Consider the following 20,164-nt stretch of genomic DNA (forward strand, 5'->3'; position numbering starts at 1 on the left):
TTTTTAAAGAATCTGCAGCTTTATTCACTTGTGCCTTTTTTAAGATAATTTTTGCTTATTTAAAATTTAGATGGGAAAATGCTGTTATTTACTGAATATCTCTCTTAGGGTAGCTCATTCTTCTGGAAATTTGTCATACCTTAAATGATGTTAAGGTGTTTTTTTTTCTAAAGCAAGAATTTGGTATTTGGTATTTATTAATATTTGTATGCCGCCCTTTTCCCTGGGGGGACTCAGGGCGGCTCACAGTTCAAGGGGAGGGGAGGACAAACCAAGTTACATATAGGGCAATACATCGTTAAAAGCACAACATTCATACTATTTGGGTAGGGTAAAGGTCTTTAGCCCCAGGCCTGTCGGGACAGCCAGGTTTTAAGGGCTATGCGGAAGGTCTGGAGGGTGGTGAGGGTACGAATCTCCACGGGGAGTTCGTTCCACAGGGTCAGAGCTGCCACAGAGAAGGCTCTCCTCCGCGTGGTTGCCAGTCGACAATGACTGGCTGATGGGACTCGGAGGAGGCCTAATCTGTGGGATCTAATTGGTCGAGTGGAGAAATCTTACGAACAGCTGAGATTGGACATTATCGACCTTAAAAAATAGATTTCTGTTTGCAGAAACATTTGTGCTAGTCAGGTTGTATTCTCAACAACTACTCTTGGGTGAGCATGTTGATTGTTATGGAGTCTTCATCATATAGTACAAACTAGTCTTTTAATATCATATAATGACATATGTTTAATCTCCCTCCCCCCCCCCGTGAGTGTGGGTGGGTGGGTGGGTGTGGATGTTGTGCATATATATCCTATCATTTCTCTCGGCTTTTCATAGTTTTCTCCTATTTTGGCAATTTGTGGTTTCCATGTCCATAGATCTGTTTTTTTCCCCCCCTGTCTATAGTCTTAGGTAATTATAGTTATAGTTATAGTTTATTATGCTTGTATACCTCCCTATTCCCAGGGGGACTCAGGGCGGCTAACAAACCAATAGGGAAGGGGGGAAATACAAAGAAAACGAACAAGACAAAAGAAAATACAAACAACAAATTAAAAGCTACTCAACAGCTGCAACAATTTGAGTGGGGCTGGGAACTCATCAGCCCCAGGCCTGCCGGAACAGCCAGGTCTTGATGGCTTTGCGGAAAGCCTGAAGGGTGGTGAGGGTCCAAATCTCCACGGGGAGATCGTTCCAGAGGGCCAGAGCAGCCATAGAGAAGGCCCTCCCCCAGGGGGTCAACAGTCGACATTGGCTAGCTGATGGAATCCGGAGGAGGCCTAATCTGTGGGATCTAATTGGTCGTAGGGAGGTAATTGGCAGAAGGCGGTCTCTCAAGTACCCAGGTTCGATACCATGTAGGGCTTTAAAAGTAACAACTAGCACCTTGAAGTGTGTCCGGAGTCCAACAAGCAGCCAGTGCAGCTCACGGAGGATAGGTGTAACGTCGGTGTACCGGGGTGCACCCACAATCGTTCGCGCGGCTGCATTCTGGACAAGCTGAAGTCTCCGAATGCTCTTCAAGGGCTGCCCCATGTAGAGTGCATTACAGTAGTCCAGTCTTGAGGTCACAAGGACGTGAGTGATTGTTCTGAGAGCCTCCCAGTTCAGGTAGGGACGCAATTGGTGCACCAGGCGAACCTGGGCAAATGTCCCCCTGGTCACAGCTGACAAATGGTGTTCTAAAGTCAGCTGTGGGTCCAGGAGGACTCCCAAATTGCGAACCCTGTCTGAGGGGCATATTATTTCACCCCCCAGCCTGAGATTTGGAATACAAGGCCAATCATTGGGAGGGAAAAACACAAGCCACTCGATCTTGTCGGGATTGAGTGCAAGCTTGTTCACACTCATCCAGACCCTAACAGCCTCCAGGCACTGACACATCACGTCAACCGCTTCACTGAGTTGGCACGGGGCGGACAGATACAGCTGTGTATCATCCGCGTATTGGTGGTATTTTATCCCGTGCCGCCAAATTTTTGTTGCTTTATAGGAATACATCTTTCCTAATCTCTGCAACCCTAGGTTATAATGGCACTTTGTAAATTTTATGCACACATTAAAACTTCCTTACAATTACATCAATGTAGTCATTGGTTTTTGTTAAAAAATATCACTTTCTATACTTCTTCCACACTGGAATGTAGTGTAAGATAGCTGAGCTCCATACTTCTTCTACATTTATGAAATTAATCAGAATGCTTCTCCCTAGCCAGGACAGTTTCATCTGAATTGGTTAATACTTACATTATTTAAGTGTCTTTATATTACTTAATCTTTATGTTTATCTTTTTGATTAGCCACCTTGAATCACTAACTGGAATCTGTCAGTAAGCAGAATAAAATTGAAACTGCTATTGCTGTTGTTGAATAAATATTAACGGAATTTTAGTTTTAAATACTGAAAATTCTAAAGGATGTTTTTAAATGTAATTAAAATTTAATTATATTTTTAACAGATGTGGGAAGAAGCCATTGTCTTGGGCAAACAGCTTGCAGAACAATATGAAAATGAAATGTTTGATTACGAACAACTTAGTGAAGTACTGGTAGGTTTGTCTTTAATTCACTGTAAATGACTAATCAAGATACTTAACATAAGTATCTCAGTATTAAATACAAAGCAATTTCACATAGGACTACGCGGATATCTGAATGGAGCATATTTCACAACATATTAAAGGGAAGAGTATGCTTGAACATTGTTCTGACCCCCCCCCCCCCCCACTTCTCCGTCCAGGAATGAAAGCCAAAAACAAATGTTAAATAAGAATACTTTTAATCAGTCCAGACTCTCGTTGGCTGCAAGCCCAAAATAAACAAAGAGATAAGCACTCTGGCAGCAAGTCCTACAAACCTAGGAAGCAAATGCAAACAAATTCTGGCAGCAATCCAGCCTGCTAAGTTTGTTTCTGGTTAGTCGTTAATGTGAACGTTGACTTCTGCAAAAGGGCGTGGCACAAGCAGTCTCTTTTATAATCAGGAGAGGATCTTAATAAGCATCAACAGAGCGTAATCATCTCCTATGATTACGCAGTTGTTCTGGCCGCTGAGTAGCCCTTTGACGGCGTGCATCCCGAAACAACTCACAAGTGTTTTCCTGAACACTCCCTCTGATCCAAGGCTCCAGCGCCACCTGGTGGCCAACCAGTCTCTCCTCACCCTGCTCGGAGTCGGAACCCTGTCCAGGGTCCTCCACCTCTTCCAGGGCCGACTCATAAGACTCCTCGCTGTCGGAGTCTGGCGGCAGCTCCAACAGCTCCTGCCGGGCCACAACAAACATAGTAGTATTGGATATTAGAAAATATATATTAGAAAAGAAAAGCAGCATTATGACTAAGGGGTACTACTCTTAGTAGTAGTGCCAGAGTAGAGCATTAGATTGTTAAGAGTTGAGCATTAGATTGTTACTCTTTCCTGGATCAATCAAGAGCTTACAGAGGTGGAATGAGGTTTCATTTATCTTCTCGTTAAAAGTCTGCCCGTTTGGAAAGATACTATTGTATATTGGTTTCACCTGATTCAGCTATAAAAGCTGTAAGTAATTCCTTCTATTTAACCATCAGAATAGTCCCCTTGACTACTAGCTGATACATTTGCAAAAAACTTTCTCCATAAATAAAGCAAATTAAGAGAGATTGGTCTTCTCTTTTCCATTTATCAGTTAGATTTTGTATACAAAGTAACTTACCTTTTTTAACATAGCATCCTATAGAACTAGGGTGAAACGCATTAAATGTTTTTTATTTGTAAGTAGCTGTGATTGGGAAGGTTTATAAAGACAAAGAAAATGCAATCTCCAGAAAAAGAATGTTCTAAAAATTATGTCTTCTTAACACAGAAAAAACAAGCACAGTTCTATGAAAATATTGTGAAGGTAATAAGACCTAAACCAGATTACTTTGCAGTTGGTTATTATGGACAAGGATTTCCAACATTTTTACGGGTAAGTAAAAAAAAAAAAATTCTCTACTTTGATTTTGCTGCAGGCCAGAAAAACACATTATGTAGTCTATACACTTTGAATGAAAGACAGTATTCCAAATGTTCATAAATCCATTTTATTGATAATAAAATAGAGATACAATGGATGGTCATGGTAGAATAATGAATACTCGTTTTGGTTTTGTTCTTAAATTTTGGCTAATATTTTGATACATTTTCAGACATTTTCTGGTGCTCTAGAATTTAACTCTTATGTTCCCACCCTAGTTTCTATAGGCTGAGTAAGTCATTCACCAATGTTTTATTTCCCATGGTTGAACGCTGGACGAAAAACCAAGTGAATCATGAAGTCTACCTGTGTTTTACTAAAAAATATTGCCAGAAAATGACTCGTATTTCCTTGCTGGTTTCACAGTTATAGAGATAAATGCTAATAACACTGAATAATTAAATGTGGCCTTGTGGAAAACCACAAGGAATCACTTGGGAAGTAGCAAAGCTATCCAAAATATTTGAATTTGAGTAAGGCGTAGAATGTGAAATAACTGTGCTATCCTAAGAAATGAAACTTTTTTTTTAAAGTAGAAATATAATACCCTGTTTTCCCCAAAATAAGAAACACCACCCCCCCTGGATAATAAGCCCAATTTAGCGCATATGCTAAAATAAACCCTCTCCTGACAATAAACCCTCCCCAAAATATTTAAACACATGCGCAGCCAGTCCCCGCCATTTCCTCTAGTTGCTTGCTACGCAAAAAACACAAGGTGAGGAGGTGAGGCCAGAGGAGGGGAAAGTGAAGGGGAACCTGCCCCATGCACCCCACATGCCTTACCCAACAGCCGCTTCGACAACCCCAGTCACCGGACCCTAATCAAAGTTTGTTAGCTTTCTTAATGAGACAATAACACTCTTGTGTTTGTTGTGAGGAGCTAAAAAATGTAGAGCTTAGTAGTCACAAACGAATGCTTAATAATAGCTTCCCCCCCCCTTTTTTTTTTTAAAAAAAAATTCTCCTGCCTACTGCTTTTGTATTTATCCATTTTGGGTTCTAAATGGATTTGGATTTGGGTTTGATCCTTATATAGTAGCAATAAAAATGCACATAAAATTTCAATCCAAAGAACATAGTTATTAGAGTAAAACCAGTAAAACTTTTGGGAACATTGTTTTTGTTGATTCTGTAATTGACAAGTTTAGTAGATGTCAATAGTTTTTGTTCCTGTAAATCCAGATTTAATCTATAAAGAGTACTTAACCTTTTAAGGGAATTTTGTATTTATCCATTTTGGGTTCTAAAGACTTTGATCCTTATATAGTAGCAATAAAAATGCACATAAGAATTCAATCCAAAGAACATAGTTATTAGAGTAAAGCCAGTAAAATTTTTGGGAACATTGTTTTTGTTGAGTCTGTAACTGACAAGTTTGGTAGATGTCAATAGTTTTTGTTCCTGTAAATCCAGATTTAATCTATAAAGAGTACTTAACCTTTTAAGGGAATTTAACTAACCATCATTAAAGAACCTCATTTCACAAATAATTTTCCATTCCATATGCTGAAAACTATAATGTACTTATTTAATTCAAAAACATGTACCAGAATAAAAAAATGATAAATGTTAACTAAATATGTGGAAATATAAGCATATTCTTATTTCGGGATCACTTTAAAAAAAAAAAAACTATTGAATTTTATTTTCTGTTGGTTTCTAGAAATGTGTACTTTCAGAATGTGGAAGCAATCAAAGATATTCTCAACCAGAAATTGTGGGCACTTGTATATTTAAATGGAATCTGTCAAAAATTAAAACATATAATATATATCTGTTTATAGAGCAAAGTTTTTATTTATCGAGGAAAAGAATATGAACGCCGTGAAGATTTTGAAGCAAGATTATTAACGCAGTTTCCTAATGCAGAAAAAATGAAGACTACATCACCTCCTGGTGAAGATATTAAAAATTCTCATGGTCAATGTATCCTTTAAAAGTTTTGATGGCCTTGATTGCTGCCTCCTGCTAAAATGAATATAGGAATATCATTGATTTTTTTAAGAAGGACTAAAAGTATGTATTTACAAAGATCGGAATCGTACAAGCCGTGGTATTCTGCGTGATACTCTACAGAAATAAAGTTGGTCTATGAAGAAGCAGGTTAGAAAGAGTATTGACACTTTTGAACCTTGTTCAATATTCGTTTCAATATTTGAAGGGCTGCCACAGAGAGGAGGGGGTCAAGCTATTTTCCAAAGCACCTGAAGGCCAGACAAGGAATATTGGATGGGAACTGAGACATTCAACCTGGAAATAAGGAGGAATTTTCTGGCAGTGAGACCAATCAACCAATGGAACAGAAGTTGCCTTCAGAAGTTGTGGGAGCTTCATCACTGGAAGCTTTCAAGAAGAGAATGGACTGCCATTTGTCAAAAATTGTGTAGAGTCTGCCTGGTGTTGGGGTTGGACTAGATGACCTGCAATGTCCCTTCCAACTCTTTTAATCTGTATCTGTAAAAAGAATCTCAACAATTTATGGGGTTCTTGCCTTACCTATGTTCTCTTATTGTTACATATGAATTGTATCTAGGCCAAGATGATGTGAGATTTAGCCAACTTGGCCAGAGGTGCGTTCCTACCAGTTCGCACCTATTCGGTAGAACCGGTTCGTCAAATCTACCGAACCGGTTAGAAGAGGTTCCACCAGTGGACCCGGAAAGCAGGCCACACCTACAGAAGAGGTTCCAAAATGTTTTGAAACCCACCACTGGCAAGGATCTTGTAACTTGACAGCTTTAAGACTTGCATGCTTCAATGCCAGAGTTTCTGAATAGCTACTTGGACCGACCTAAGTACTAATTCATAATTTCATATCCGGTCACATGGGCGGCAAGCCACTCCCATCCGGTCACATGGGTGGCAAGCCACTCCCACAAAGGAGGCCACACCCACAGAGTAGGTTCCAACAATTTTTGAAACCCACCACTGAACTTGGCTGATCATGAAGAAAGCTAAAGAGGTTTGAGTTTGGATCATATATGAGTGATGTATCAAGAAGAAACCCCAGAACTATAGATTAGAATGGAAATTGCGGGGGGGGGGGGGGGGATGTCTGGCAGACTACTTCCTTTCCATATGGTGATTATTTACCTTTTCTGTGTGTGTCCGTGTGTGTGATAAATTAGGTATTCTAGTTGCATAACTTTAATTAGATATCACTGTAATTCTTAACATACAACACAGATATCCAGTGCTTTACAGTAAAGCCAAAACTGGACTTACCATCAAAATTTCACAAGCCTGTATCAGAGCAAATTTTAAGGTACAGACATTTGAAATGAGCAATTACTCTGAATAGCTTTCCTAGACTGCACTTGGTTAAATATATTACCTGCTAAATGGCCTGAAGAACTGCATCTAAATTCATCAACACAAAAAGAAAGAGACCGTTTAAGGTGCAGCAAGAGATTATCTTTTTTTCCCATTTATCTCAGGAAATAATAATAATTTTGATTTCATGGCTGCTCTGTCCCTCATTCTCTGTTTTCATTTATTTTTCAATATTGATAAAAAGTAATTTGTGCCTGGTTTTCTGTTAGTGCAATTTCTGTTTACCTGTCTTCTACATAATACACAAGGCAGTACCCGTGATAGATCAGTACTTTCAATCAGGTTTTGTTTTCTTAGTGCTTAACCGAAATAAGGGATTTTTGCAACTCAAAATTACCTATGCCTCCTTATAATTCCTTCTAGACAGTTTCCCATGAAATAAATTAATTGCTAGTGGTATATAAATATTATATACTACTAGTAACCAAAATGAAACGTTTCCTGAGCAGTTATCATGGCAATACTATTTAAGGCAGGGCTGTCAAAGTCCCAGCCCACAGACTAAATGTGTCACATGTGGGCTATGCCCATGCCCAGTTTAGTGAAGGGGGGGGGGGGGAAAGTCCCAATACTTTCAGAGACTACAACTAGTCCAGAATGCAGCCGCGTGAGCGATATTGGGTGTACCAAGGTATACTCACATCACACCTATCCTCCGCGAGCTGCACTGGCTTCCCATTGGTCTCCGGGCGCAATTCAAGGTGCTGGTTATCACCTTTAAAGCCCTACATGGCCTAGGACATGGATATCTGCGAGACCATCTTCTGCCATATACTTCCCAACGACCGATAAGATCGCACAGGGAGGGCCTTCTCCGGGTGCCGTCAGCCAGACAATGTCAGCTGGCAACTACCCGGGGGAGGGCCTTCTCTGTAGCCGCTCTGACCCTCTGGAATAAACTGCCCCCAGAGATCCGGACCCTACCCACTCTCATGGCCTTCCGTAAGGCTCTTAAGACCTGGCTATTCCGGCAGGCCCCGGGCTGTTGAACTCACGATTGAATTCCAGCCCCGATCAGACTGGGTGTATGTTGTGGTCTTTTTAATCTATGTTTTTATGCTTTTAACTTCTATTTTTAAATGTATTGTTGTAAGCCGCCCGGAGTCCTTCGGGATTGGGCGGCCTATAAATTTATTAAACATCAAACATCAATACAGCACGTGACACCACCGTGATGATGTGAGTTTGACACCCATGATCTAAGGCCTTGGTACACCGTTAAAAGAACATATCTTCGTATTATAGCAATAGCAGTAGACTTATATACCGCTTCATAGGCCTTTCAGGCCTCTCTAAGCGGTTTACAGAGAGTCAGCATATTGCCCCCAACAATCTGGGTCCTCATTTTACCCACCTCGGAAGGATGGAAGGCTGAGTCAACCCTGAGCCGGTGAGATTTGAACCGCTGAACTGCTGATCTAGCAGTAGCCTGCAGTGCTGCATTTAACCACTGCGCCACCTTAGCTCCTGCGTATTCTGAAAACTATGTTTAAAAGCATTGTTATTTATTTGAAAAACTAATATGGCCATAGGCATTCTCAAAAGGGGCGAAGTCATGTCATGCGTCATAATGCCATCACCAAGTTGATCCAAATTACATATAGGCCGTAGATGTCATGACAAAATTTGCCAAATAATTCGTAGTGAATACTGATAGGGTCAATAGCATGAAACTCTGGACAGCCGAGTGCACCCAAAAACAAGACTCTTGAAAAAGCTTCCCTAACCAGATTTATTGAAAGAGAAAAGGGATTTGATTACAGAAATCTCAACAACTGAATGTTTTTAGAACCCAATTTATAGGGAGTTCGTTTTCATTCTCTTTGGGGGGGGACCTTTTTAAGGATGAACGTATGAGCTACTTCTCAGTTTTCCAGATAATAGAATAAAGAGTGTGTATTTTGAACTTATAGTATTTTTCAGACTCTGAGAAAAAGAATCCTCTTTTTCACGCCTCAGTTGAGAGAGTCCTAATGCAGAATTTCCATTCAACCATCACCTGCAACAGTGGCCCTAAACTGATCCCAATCTCTTAATATATCTATCTTTATGAGAAAAACCTGACACCAGGTTTTGCTTTTTACTTTGCACTAGCCTGCAATAATGGGTAGCTGTGATGCTGCAGAGCCAGAAAACTATGCTATACGTAGATTAAAATTTAATTATGAAAAATAAGCAACATTTTTATTCCTTATCAAAACCTGACACTCAAATTTTTGGAAGGCGGTTGGGACAACCCAATTCCATGTATCATTTTAGAGGATTGTTATACTGCAGATAGATAGATAGATAGATAGATAGATAGATAGATAGATAGATAGATAGATAGATAGATAGATAGATAGATAGATAGATAGATAGATAGATAGATAGATAGATAGATAGATATATATATATATATATATATATATATATATATATGACTTTAAATATATACATTTCTCCCTGGCTCAGCTGATAACGGATCAGAGCCTATGGCCTAATGGCTAAGACGTCTGCCTAATATGTAATATAGCCCAGGCTTGAATCCCAGTAAGGGTATGGCTAGCTGATGAAAGCTAAATAGCTTGAAATAGATCTATACCAGTCTCCCTTTATTTATTTATCAGCACAAATAAAAAAAAACATATATATATAATGTTGTATTTGTGCTGATAAATAAATAAAGGGAGACTAGTATAGATCTATTTCAAGCTATTTAGCTCTCATTAGCTAGCCATACCCTTACTGGGATTCGGTAGCTGATGAGAGCTAAATAGCTTGAAATAGATCTATACTAGTCTCCCTTTATTTATTTATCAGCACAAATACAACACAAATGTAAAAAAGGCAACAGTAAAATATATATATAGATAGATAGATAGATAGATAGATAGATAGATAGATAGATAGATAGATAGATAGATAGATATAGATATAGATATAGATATAGATATAGATAGATAGTATTAATTTTTATTTTAAACACATAAGCACATCAACAGAAACAAACACATGACTTAAAAACAACATAGGAACAATAAGTTCCATCGTATATCATACCGCAGTTCCGAATCGGTTTCTTTGCAGTTAGTGTTTTCCCTTCTGTACATTTCTATCTTGCGTTCATAATCTCCTTATTCGTTATCCATTTTTATATGCAATTCTTTATTTATACTTAGCTACTTATGACCAAATATTATTTACCTATATTGTGCTTTATATTTTTACTGTCATTTATTCTCTTACAGTTATAGGTATACATTCACATAATTATTCTTTTTCTTTGCCATTCTTATATTATTATTATTCCATTTAAAAGGTTATAAGGTATAGTTTGGAATGCTTTGTTTACCATCCTTTAGCCTTATAAAATATCATTTCCCCATAATGCTTAATACTGAAAGCCTTCTTGTTATCTTAGGTATTGTGGCCATATGAGAATATAAATGCAATTGTATGTTTTTCTCTTTCTAGTTTCTATAGGGTAAATGAGGTTCAGCGGTTTGAGTATTCAAGACCCATTCGTAAAGGAGAGAAAAATCCAGACAATGAATTTGCGGTAATTTGAACATGTTATGCAGTTATCTTAATGTCTTTTAAATATGCTTATATAGTATTAAGGGAGAACATAATATGCTTTCTGTAAATCTTTACAGTTTGTATAAATAGGTGACACTTAGTTTCTTGTGTTATGGAATTTCTTGTCATCAAATGCAAGATGAACAAAAATATGAAATATTTAATTTTTAGTTTTTTTAAAGTATTTGCTGTAATGTAAAGATTCCAGTCATGAAAAATTAATTCCTGCACGAATGATTTTCATTAATACCAGTTGTTTTCTAATTAGTTTAACTAATTTATGCTTTAAAATACTTACTCAAAATCTAAAATTGCTCCATTGAGTTAGGCTATCTGTATGCATCACATTATTGGTAAACAAAGATTATAAATACTTTATTGAGGCTAAATTACAAATAATATTAAATGCTTCTTTGCACATAATATGTAGCTTGTATCAACTGGATGGGAGAGAGAAATAATTAAAGAAGTCAGAATAGGGAAAAAGAGGAAATTAAACTCTTTTCCTCCATCTTCTGAAACTGATATTTGTACCAGTTGGGGGATTTTATCTCGTTCATTGTATAAGCAATAACTCTCTACAATTTTATCCTTAATAAATAGCTGCCTACAGCATACTAGAGGATGAAATAATTCTTTGCAGTGTAGACTGTTTATGTACATGTTGAAATATGGAGAGAGATAATTCACTTGTGTCTTCTATATGAATACAAACACTCATGACAAAATGTAAATAACATTAATTAAACTGGATGCACAAGTGTTCTTTCACCAATTTTGGAAGGTTGTGTTGCCACTGTGATGCTAGTACATTTGCTATTAGGCTTTTGTACACATTTTGGGTTAGAATAAGTCTATTAGTTTATAAGCATTTTACTTCAAAACTTGTCTCTTAAATTACAGAATATGTGGATTGAGAGAACTATTTATGTGACAGCGTATAAACTACCTGGCATTTTAAGATGGTTTGAAGTCAAATCAGTATTTATGGTAAGTTTGAGTCAGAAGATGTTTAATAAGGTCACTTTATTAGATGGGCAATACTTTTAAACAAATCAAAATGTATATAATTTGCTGATGCTTACATTTTGAATGTTTGCAGAAATGTTCCATGAATTTATATTTGCATCAGTCCTTCTAGGGAGACCAGACCAAGAAACTAAAGTCATGCAGGCCAATATTACTTTTATTATAAATTCTTGCAAGTTTAAATATGCCGCTCCTCTCCTTCCATCTTCAGGACAACTAGAACATTACACTTTAAATACATTACTGGGAATTTTTAGGTTTTTTTTTAAGTATTAACTGTAATGTAAAGATTCCAGTCATGAAAAATTAATTCCTGCACGAATGATTTTCATTAATACCAGTTTTTTCCAATTAGTTTAACTAATTTATGCTTTTAAATACTTACTCAAAATCTAAAATTGCTCCATTGAGTACTGATTTTTTTTAGAAGGCAACAAGTGTGTCATTGTGAAATACTTCATCTGCTTGATATTCCTATTATTCCATCTCGGCACCATTTTGGTCTAGATCCATTTATAGGATTTAAAATTGTGGACAGCAGTGCATCACTTTGCTACGAAGTGTTTTGGGGCATCAGACATGATTAAAAATAGTATTCCGTGCTATGAGTATGAAATGAAAGATTCTGAAATGTTATCATGAAGGAACTATGGATTCAAAGAAAGCATTTGATATTAGGGTGAAACACAATTTCTACCTACGTCAGGTCTGAGAATAAATTACAAGGTTTTCATTGCAATCAGTTTGCATTTTTGTGTAAGGGATTTCTGTTAGAGCAGAATTGTTTTGAGATTCATGTAGCTTACATACCATGAGCCGAGGTGGCGCAGTGGTTAGGGTGCAGTACTGCAGGCCACTTCAGCTGACTGCTATGTGCAGTTCGGCGGGTCAAATCTCACCAGCTCAAGGTTGACTCAGCCTTCCATCCTTCCGAGGTGGGTAAAATGAGGACCTGGATTGTTGTTGGGGGCAATATGCTGACTCTGTAAACCGCTTAGAGAGAGCTGAAAGCCCTAGGAAGCGGCATATAAGTCTAAGTGCTATTGCTATTGCTATCTCTCCAAATTGAATTTGCCCATCCTACAAAGTTATTTGGGGGGGGGGATGCCTCAGTTTTCTTTTCCACGCGACTTTAAGATGCTAGGGCAGTAATGGCTAACCTTTTTGTTGTTGGGCGCCAAAAGTGCCAGAGCGTGATCATGATAGCACGCGTGCATGCCGGCACCCATATGCAAAACGCGACCCCACATGTGCATGCGTGAGTAACCCACACCCACACTTGAGCTTGGTATTTCCTCCGTGGGGATGGGGGAGACCGTTTTTGCCCTCCCCAGGTTCCAGGAAAGCCTCCGGACAGGCCCAACAAGCCAACTGGAAATTCTGAAGTGATCCATGTGCCATAAGTTCACCATCACAGTACTAGGGGTTAAAGGTAGACCATTCCTTTTGTAATCCCATTTCTGGAACCATTTGCTAAAACCATCAGTTTTAGGAGGATGGTGAAAATAACTTGTTTCAACATGATTTGGCTGACTAAAGAAGTTTCACTTTCCAGATTTGGATTGAGGCTGTGTCTATTCCTTTTCATAGATACATTTATTTTATACTATTATAATTACTGTTATGGAATCTACCGTTTATTTTTATCATAATATTGTATTTTCTAAATAAACTACTTAGAGATTTATGATAGGAAGCATAGAAATTTAATGGCAATATAATTATTATTTTTTTAAAAAATCAAAATCAAATTAAATGTGTTCCAAAATGAACTATACCACATTGTTTAATTCAGCACAGAATGAGCAAACACAGAAATTCAAAGGATGAATTAATTTTACACTGATATTGATAAAATATGGTTTATTTGATGACTTTAATCATATGTTATCTGATTAAAATTCCTCTGTTATGAAAGCTTTCTTTAGATAGGAAATGACAGTCTGAAACAGATCATTTTTACACATATCACGCAATTATGCATAATTTTCTAATATTTATAAGTTTTTTGTAAATAAAAATTATAATGATACACAGTTGAAATCAATACCTCACGTCAATCAATCTTAATATTTCAAAACAGAGCATTTAAATTTTTAATACAGCTCCACCGAAGTCACAGCACCTGTTCAGACTGTCATATAACATAGAAAGCTACTAACACAATTATGTATTCCAGAATTCTATAATTTCAAAATGCTGAATTCTTGACACAAATATTATGCCCAAAATATAAAATAACATGAAATAAATAATATGCATTGTAAATTATTGGAAACAGAAATAATCTTTAGGAATCAGCTGTATTGCTGGTATTTTATTTCTAAATGGACATTGTGCTAATTTAAGTCTAAAACTAGCCTTTGTGATATTTGTGATAGAATGAATAAAAAAGCATATTATGCTATGAACATTATGCTCTCCAGATTAATTTATATATTTCATTTATATAAATAGTTATATATTTGCAAAGAATAATGGAAGAAAATATGCAAAAAAAAATACTGATTTTGGAGTTTGTAATTGCTCCTGTATTTGCATTGTAAGCAATCAGAAAATAAAACAATCAGAAGTTGAAATGTATTATCCAGATTTGTCCTCTTGACTATTTATGCTTATAGTTAAGACCTGCTTAGGCCTCCAATTGAACACAGCAAATTAAACATTCAAACACGTTCATGCAGCCCCCCTATCTTCCGAATCTCCAGATGTTCATCTGGAGATCTCAGATAACCTATAGTTACATGTCTATCACGTTCACACAACTGTCTATGTGAATCAGGCTCTAGGAATCTAGGGTTCCATACCAAGCAAAGAGTCTTAATTCATTCAAATAAATACAACTTTCTTTCAGTTCTCCAGCTATATACCGTGACCTGTCAAAACTGCGGTCCACTAAAGCGCGCCCGATCAAAGTGCGTACGTGACATCAGCAGCAGCGCGACAAATAAAATTAAAAATAAATTAAATTAAAATTAAAATAAAATTAAAGCAAGCCGATTCACGTAAAGGTAAGGGTTAAGGTTAGGGTTAGGGTTAGGTTAAGGGTTAGGGTTAGGTTTAGGGTTACGTTAAGCGTTAGGGTTAGGTTTAGGGTTAGGTTAAGGGTTAGCGTTAGGTTTAGCGTTAGGTTAAGGGTTAGGGTTAGGGTTAGGTTTAGGGTTAGGTTAAGGGTTAGGCTTAGGGTTAGGTTTAGGGTTAGGTTTGGGGGGGTTAGGTTTAGATTTACACGTTAATTTTAAGTTTACCGCTCACAGCGTGCTGTTTTCGTCGCGCTGTGATGACGTCACGTACGCCCTTTCATCGAGCGCGTTTTAGTCTACCGCGGTTTTGTGGTGGAACCCTATATACATGATGGTCAGGAAGACTAAGGAGCACATCCAACCTAGCTTGAGATCACAATATACTCAGTAGATTCCCTAAACTGAGTTTCTTTCTTCTGACTAGGAGTTAAACTTATCACTAAATTTGTAATTAGGGTATTCATAGACATCAATTCCTGATTATTTCTGAAATATATTTCTTAATAAGGAATAAACACATTACTTCAAATCTAGTTCTGCCCTCTGAGTTCTAGATTAAATAGTAACATTTAATTAACAGAAACTATTCCAATGAAGTCAAATAAATTCTATTAACCTCTAACGTCATTTCTATGTATTTCTGTCTCTATTTCCATCTCTGTTCCACCTGTTGGAGAATATACACAGGTATCACAGGTTTGTGATTTACTTTAGTACGGTAATTTATTTTTACTGTGAAGTTTCCCAGACAAAAATTGTTTATTCTGAAAAGTGTCTCAATCATGGGTTGTAGGGTTGGAAATCCTGATAAAAATCTTCTTTCCCTCTTGACTGAGGCAAATATTGGAGTAAGCAGTGGATGACTCGTGAAATATGCACATATATTTATAATGAAAAAATAAGACAGGAGAGATCATAAGGCACTGAGATTAGAGGATTCGTATATTCACTGAATGTATGAAATAACAGTATGATCATAGCCGAGGTGGCGCAGTGGTTAGGGTGCAGTACTGCAGGCCACTTCAGCTGACTGTTATCTACAGTTCAGCGGTTCTAATCTCACCGGCTCAAGGTTGACTCAGCCTTCCGTCCTTCCGAGGTGGGTGAAATGAGGACCCAGACTGTGGGGGGCGATATGCTGACTCTGTAAACCGCTTAGAGAGGGCTGAAAGCCCTATGAAGGGGTATATAAGTCTAACTGCTATTGCTATTGCTATAGCTATGTTGATAGGCTGTTAAACAATAGAAAAGTAGAGTAAAGGATATTTATGGAGGAAAAAGTACAGAATCTCTGTAATATAAGATTACAGATGAAATATTCTACATTTTCAAAAAAGAAAAAGAAAATATTAAAGCTTGAAAATGTTAATCTAAATATCTGTATAGTCTTCTGTTGCTTAAACTATATCAGAACAGATTAGATAGCCTAACATTAGAACTATAGCAGCAGAGTTTGAAATTTTAGGCCATTAGATGCAACTCCCTGCTCTGCACAAATATCCAAATTAAAGCATGCCAAATTGCAGATGATTAGCTTCCTTTGTGCATGCACTGAAGGGGACCTCACTACCTCTCTGGGTAATTGCCTTCAGATCTTATTTTTAGAAGATTTTTCTAACATTTAAATGAAATCTGGTTTTTTGTAACTTAAATCCATCATATCATGTCCTGGAGTTGTGAAATAATAGAGAATAGATCTTGTCCATGTTCCTTATAATGCTTTTAGAAGAAACTTATATTTCCTATCATTCTTCTCTTCTCAAACTTCCTTCAATTTCTCTTTGTAAGATTTAGTTTCTAGTTTCTTCATTGTCTTATAGAATAGAATAGAATAGAATAGAATAGAATAGAATAGAATAACAGAGTTGGAAGGGATCTTAGAGGTCTTCTTGTCCAACCCCCTGACTAGGCAGGAAATTCTATACCATTTCTTATCCAGCATCTTCTTAACAACTTCCAGTGTTGGGGCATTTACAACTTCTGGAGGCAACTTCTGTTCCACTGATTAATTGTTCTGTCAGGAAATTTCTCCTCAGTTCTAAGTTGTTTCTCTCCTTGATTAGTTTCCACCCATTGCTTCTTGTTCTATACTCAGGTGCTTTGGAGAATAGTTTGACTCCCTCTTCTTTGAGATATTGGAAGACTGCTATCATGTCTTCCTCCAGTCCTTCTTTTCATTAAACTAGACATACCCAGTTCCTGCAACCGTTCTTCATATGTTTTAGCCTCCAGTCCCCTATTCATCTTTGTTGCTCTTCTCTGCACTCTTTCTAGAGTCTCAACATCTTTTTTATATGATGGAGTATTCAAAGTGTGGCCTTACCAAGGCCTTATAAAGTGGTATTAACACTTCACATGATCTTGATTCTATCCCTCTGTTTATGTAGCCTGGAACTGTGTTGGCTTTTTTGGCAGCTGCTGCACACGGCTGGCTCATATTTAAATGGTTGTCCACTAGGACTCCAAGATCCCTTTCACAGTTACTACTATTGAGCGAGGTACTACATATACTGTACCCGTGCATTTCGTTTTTCTTGCCTAAATGTAGAACCTAACTTTTTTCACCATTGAATTTCATTTTGTTAGATAGTGCCCAATGTTCAAGTCGTAGACTTGTTCTAGATTTAGATTTGATCTAAATCTAGATCAAGTTCTAGTTTTGTTCTACTTTCCCTGTTTCACTTTAAAGTGGATGACCAGATCTTGACAATGCTCAAGACGAAAGGCATCTGTTGAGGCATCTAGAAATAAAAAGAAAATTTGATACTAAAGATTTCAGAGAATCTATAATTAGTGTCATATGGTATGTGTTTTTGGTGCTGTATCAATGAAGAAAAATTATTAAAAAATTATTTAGTCAGCAGAAGTAAGTCCTGGTGCTGATTGTGGTTCAGATCCACATTTACAAAATTTACACATTTACAAAATTAAATAAAACAAATAATGTAATCAGTCAAGATACAATCTCAGTAATATTCTGTAGGATAACGCAGTGAATGTTTAAAAATTAGATTTAATGAATTAGGTTTGATAAAATTTCTGAAGAACTCTAGACGGAAATGTATTGTATCATTAAACAGGAAACAAAAATATTGCAAAACGCAAATTGTCCTTCAGCTGGTATTTTGAAAATACCTAAATAGAGGTAGATAGTAAAAGAGACAGAGGAAAATTTTGCCCTCACCAAATACTTTTAGAGTTTTAGAAAAGAAGAAACAAGGAGTTAAAACTAAAGGCAAAGCAAGGAATTTATAACAATTTCAGATATCAAGGCAATCTTTTGTATAAAGATGGGCAATATCAAAAATAAAAAAGATAAACATTTCCTATACAAAATGATTAAAAAATGGTATAAATAAACATAAGAACAATCTACAAGTTGATGATACCTATGAAGTACTAAAAAAAACATTACTAACAACAGAACTGCAGAAATGAAATACCAACAGAACTGTTTAAAGCTTTGCGCGATAATTACTAATTTGCAGTTAGTAAACAGATGTGGCAAATACGGCAAGATTAAGGAAGTGGAAAAAATCAATTTAGATTCAGCATCAGAAAAACTTCATTGCTAAAAATTGTTAAAGCTACCAAACAATTGCAGATACCTGATAATGAGAAAATGGTCAAGGTTTTGCATTCCATGCTTCAACAATCCATGGAAGAAGCACTGTCAGATGTACAAGCTAGATTCAAAAGAGGCAGCTCACATTCCTAATTGTTTCTGGATAATGGAGAAGGCTACAGTTCCCCATAGACATTTTTCATTGATTATTCTAAGGCTTCTTATTTTATTCTACAATAAATTGCCCACAATCCTTAGAAAAATGGGTGTACCAGGCCCTCTTATTTGTGTACTGAAAATAAAAATCTACAATGAGCAAGAAACAACAGAATACAATATGAAGCAACCAAATGGTTCTAATCTAAGAAATTAGTGTACCAAACAGTCTCCTTATTTAGTTAAATGCAGAAGAAATCCTGGATTAGAAGAAATAGAAACTGGAACTAAAATAGCTGGGCGAAACAACAACAACAACCTGAACAACATGCTGATGATACTTTTTTGATGGCTGCAAGCCAGGAGAACATAAAACAAACCTCTTATTGAAGATGAAAGAAGAGAAAGTTCTTCATTGGCCACTATACCGCTACTAATTAAGATTAGACAAACTAAGGTTATGTCAATGCCAGTACAATGCAAAGAGATAGAGATGAAGTAAAAATAGATTATGGCCAAACATTCACAAGACTAGTGATTGTAGTCATGAAATAAAGAGACATCTGTGAGAAAGACTATTGGTGGCAGGCTGAACCAAGGTAGGCCTCAAGCCTGAACCAAACTAGGGTTTCATGATATTAAGCTCTAACTGTTCATATAGAAATTGCAAGGTTTGTTTTTAGGACATAGTGTGGTTAGACATGGGTTAGAAGGAAGTCTGCGCATGAAATATGCTGAAGCAAAGCATCTATTTCAGCCCATTTGCTGGCTTGGCTGTAAATCTGTTTGGTACACATATTGTTAGTTCCTCAAAATACATGCTATGTCTGTCCGTTGGCTGACTTATGTATTATGACATCCTGTAAACATAATATTGCTGTAACTCAAGGGCAAATTTGAGGGGTGTTTCCAAAACTAACAGATGGCTTTAGCTGAAAGCGATAAACTGTATAAGGAATTCCTGACTTTCACTCATTGTTCAGGCCATTCTTTCTGAACCTGCGCAATAAACATTTCCTTCTCTGAAGAGCTGGCTTTTGTGTCCCGTCTTTTCTACAACAATACAATATATAAAATTGCACAAATAATATATTGATGACAAACATACATATTCCGAATGCCATTCTATTTCCAATTCTGATCTATCCCTATGAAAGTTAATTTTAGGGGGGGAAATCCATTTCAATACTAGTGTGTAGAACACGGGTCCCCAACCCCTAGTCCATGGACTGGCACCGGGACACTGCATGCCAGAAACTGGGCCACACAAACCAATGAAGCTCCACCCTGAGATTCAGGGAGCATGCGAAACCATGCTCCCTACCATCCTTGTAAAAACCTATCTCCACAGAACCGGTCCCTGGTGCCCGGAAGGTTGGTAGTCACTGGTGTAAAAAATTGATAAAAAATACTTTCAACCAAAAGGATCATTCAATGCTAGATGGATTAAAAGCACACAGCTTGCTGGAAGCATTAATAACCAAGTTAAAATTTAAACATTTTGGAAAC

General features: G+C 37.1%; 1 protein-coding gene across 3 annotated transcripts in view; it reads left to right on the forward strand.

The window, feature by feature from the left end:
• Positions 1-20,164, forward strand: part of DOCK1 (dedicator of cytokinesis 1) — a 457,702-nt gene that overhangs the window by 393,434 nt on the left and 44,104 nt on the right. For all 3 annotated transcript variants that reach the window (XM_087725976.1, XM_087725977.1, XM_087725978.1), the window contains exons 39-44: positions 2,451-2,540; positions 3,833-3,937; positions 5,773-5,914; positions 7,175-7,253; positions 10,778-10,862; positions 11,786-11,872. In XM_087725976.1, the coding sequence (XP_087582102.1) occupies positions 2,451-2,540; positions 3,833-3,937; positions 5,773-5,914; positions 7,175-7,253; positions 10,778-10,862; positions 11,786-11,872 (588 nt within the window). The remainder of the gene's footprint in view (positions 1-2,450; positions 2,541-3,832; positions 3,938-5,772; positions 5,915-7,174; positions 7,254-10,777; positions 10,863-11,785; positions 11,873-20,164) is intronic.

This window comes from Thamnophis sirtalis, unplaced genomic scaffold, assembly GCF_051295495.1.
Source record: "Thamnophis sirtalis isolate CommonGarterSnake01/CBP01778 unplaced genomic scaffold, rThaSir2_p1.2 scaffold_11, whole genome shotgun sequence".
NCBI classification, from domain to species: Eukaryota; Metazoa; Chordata; class Lepidosauria; order Squamata; family Natricidae; genus Thamnophis; species Thamnophis sirtalis.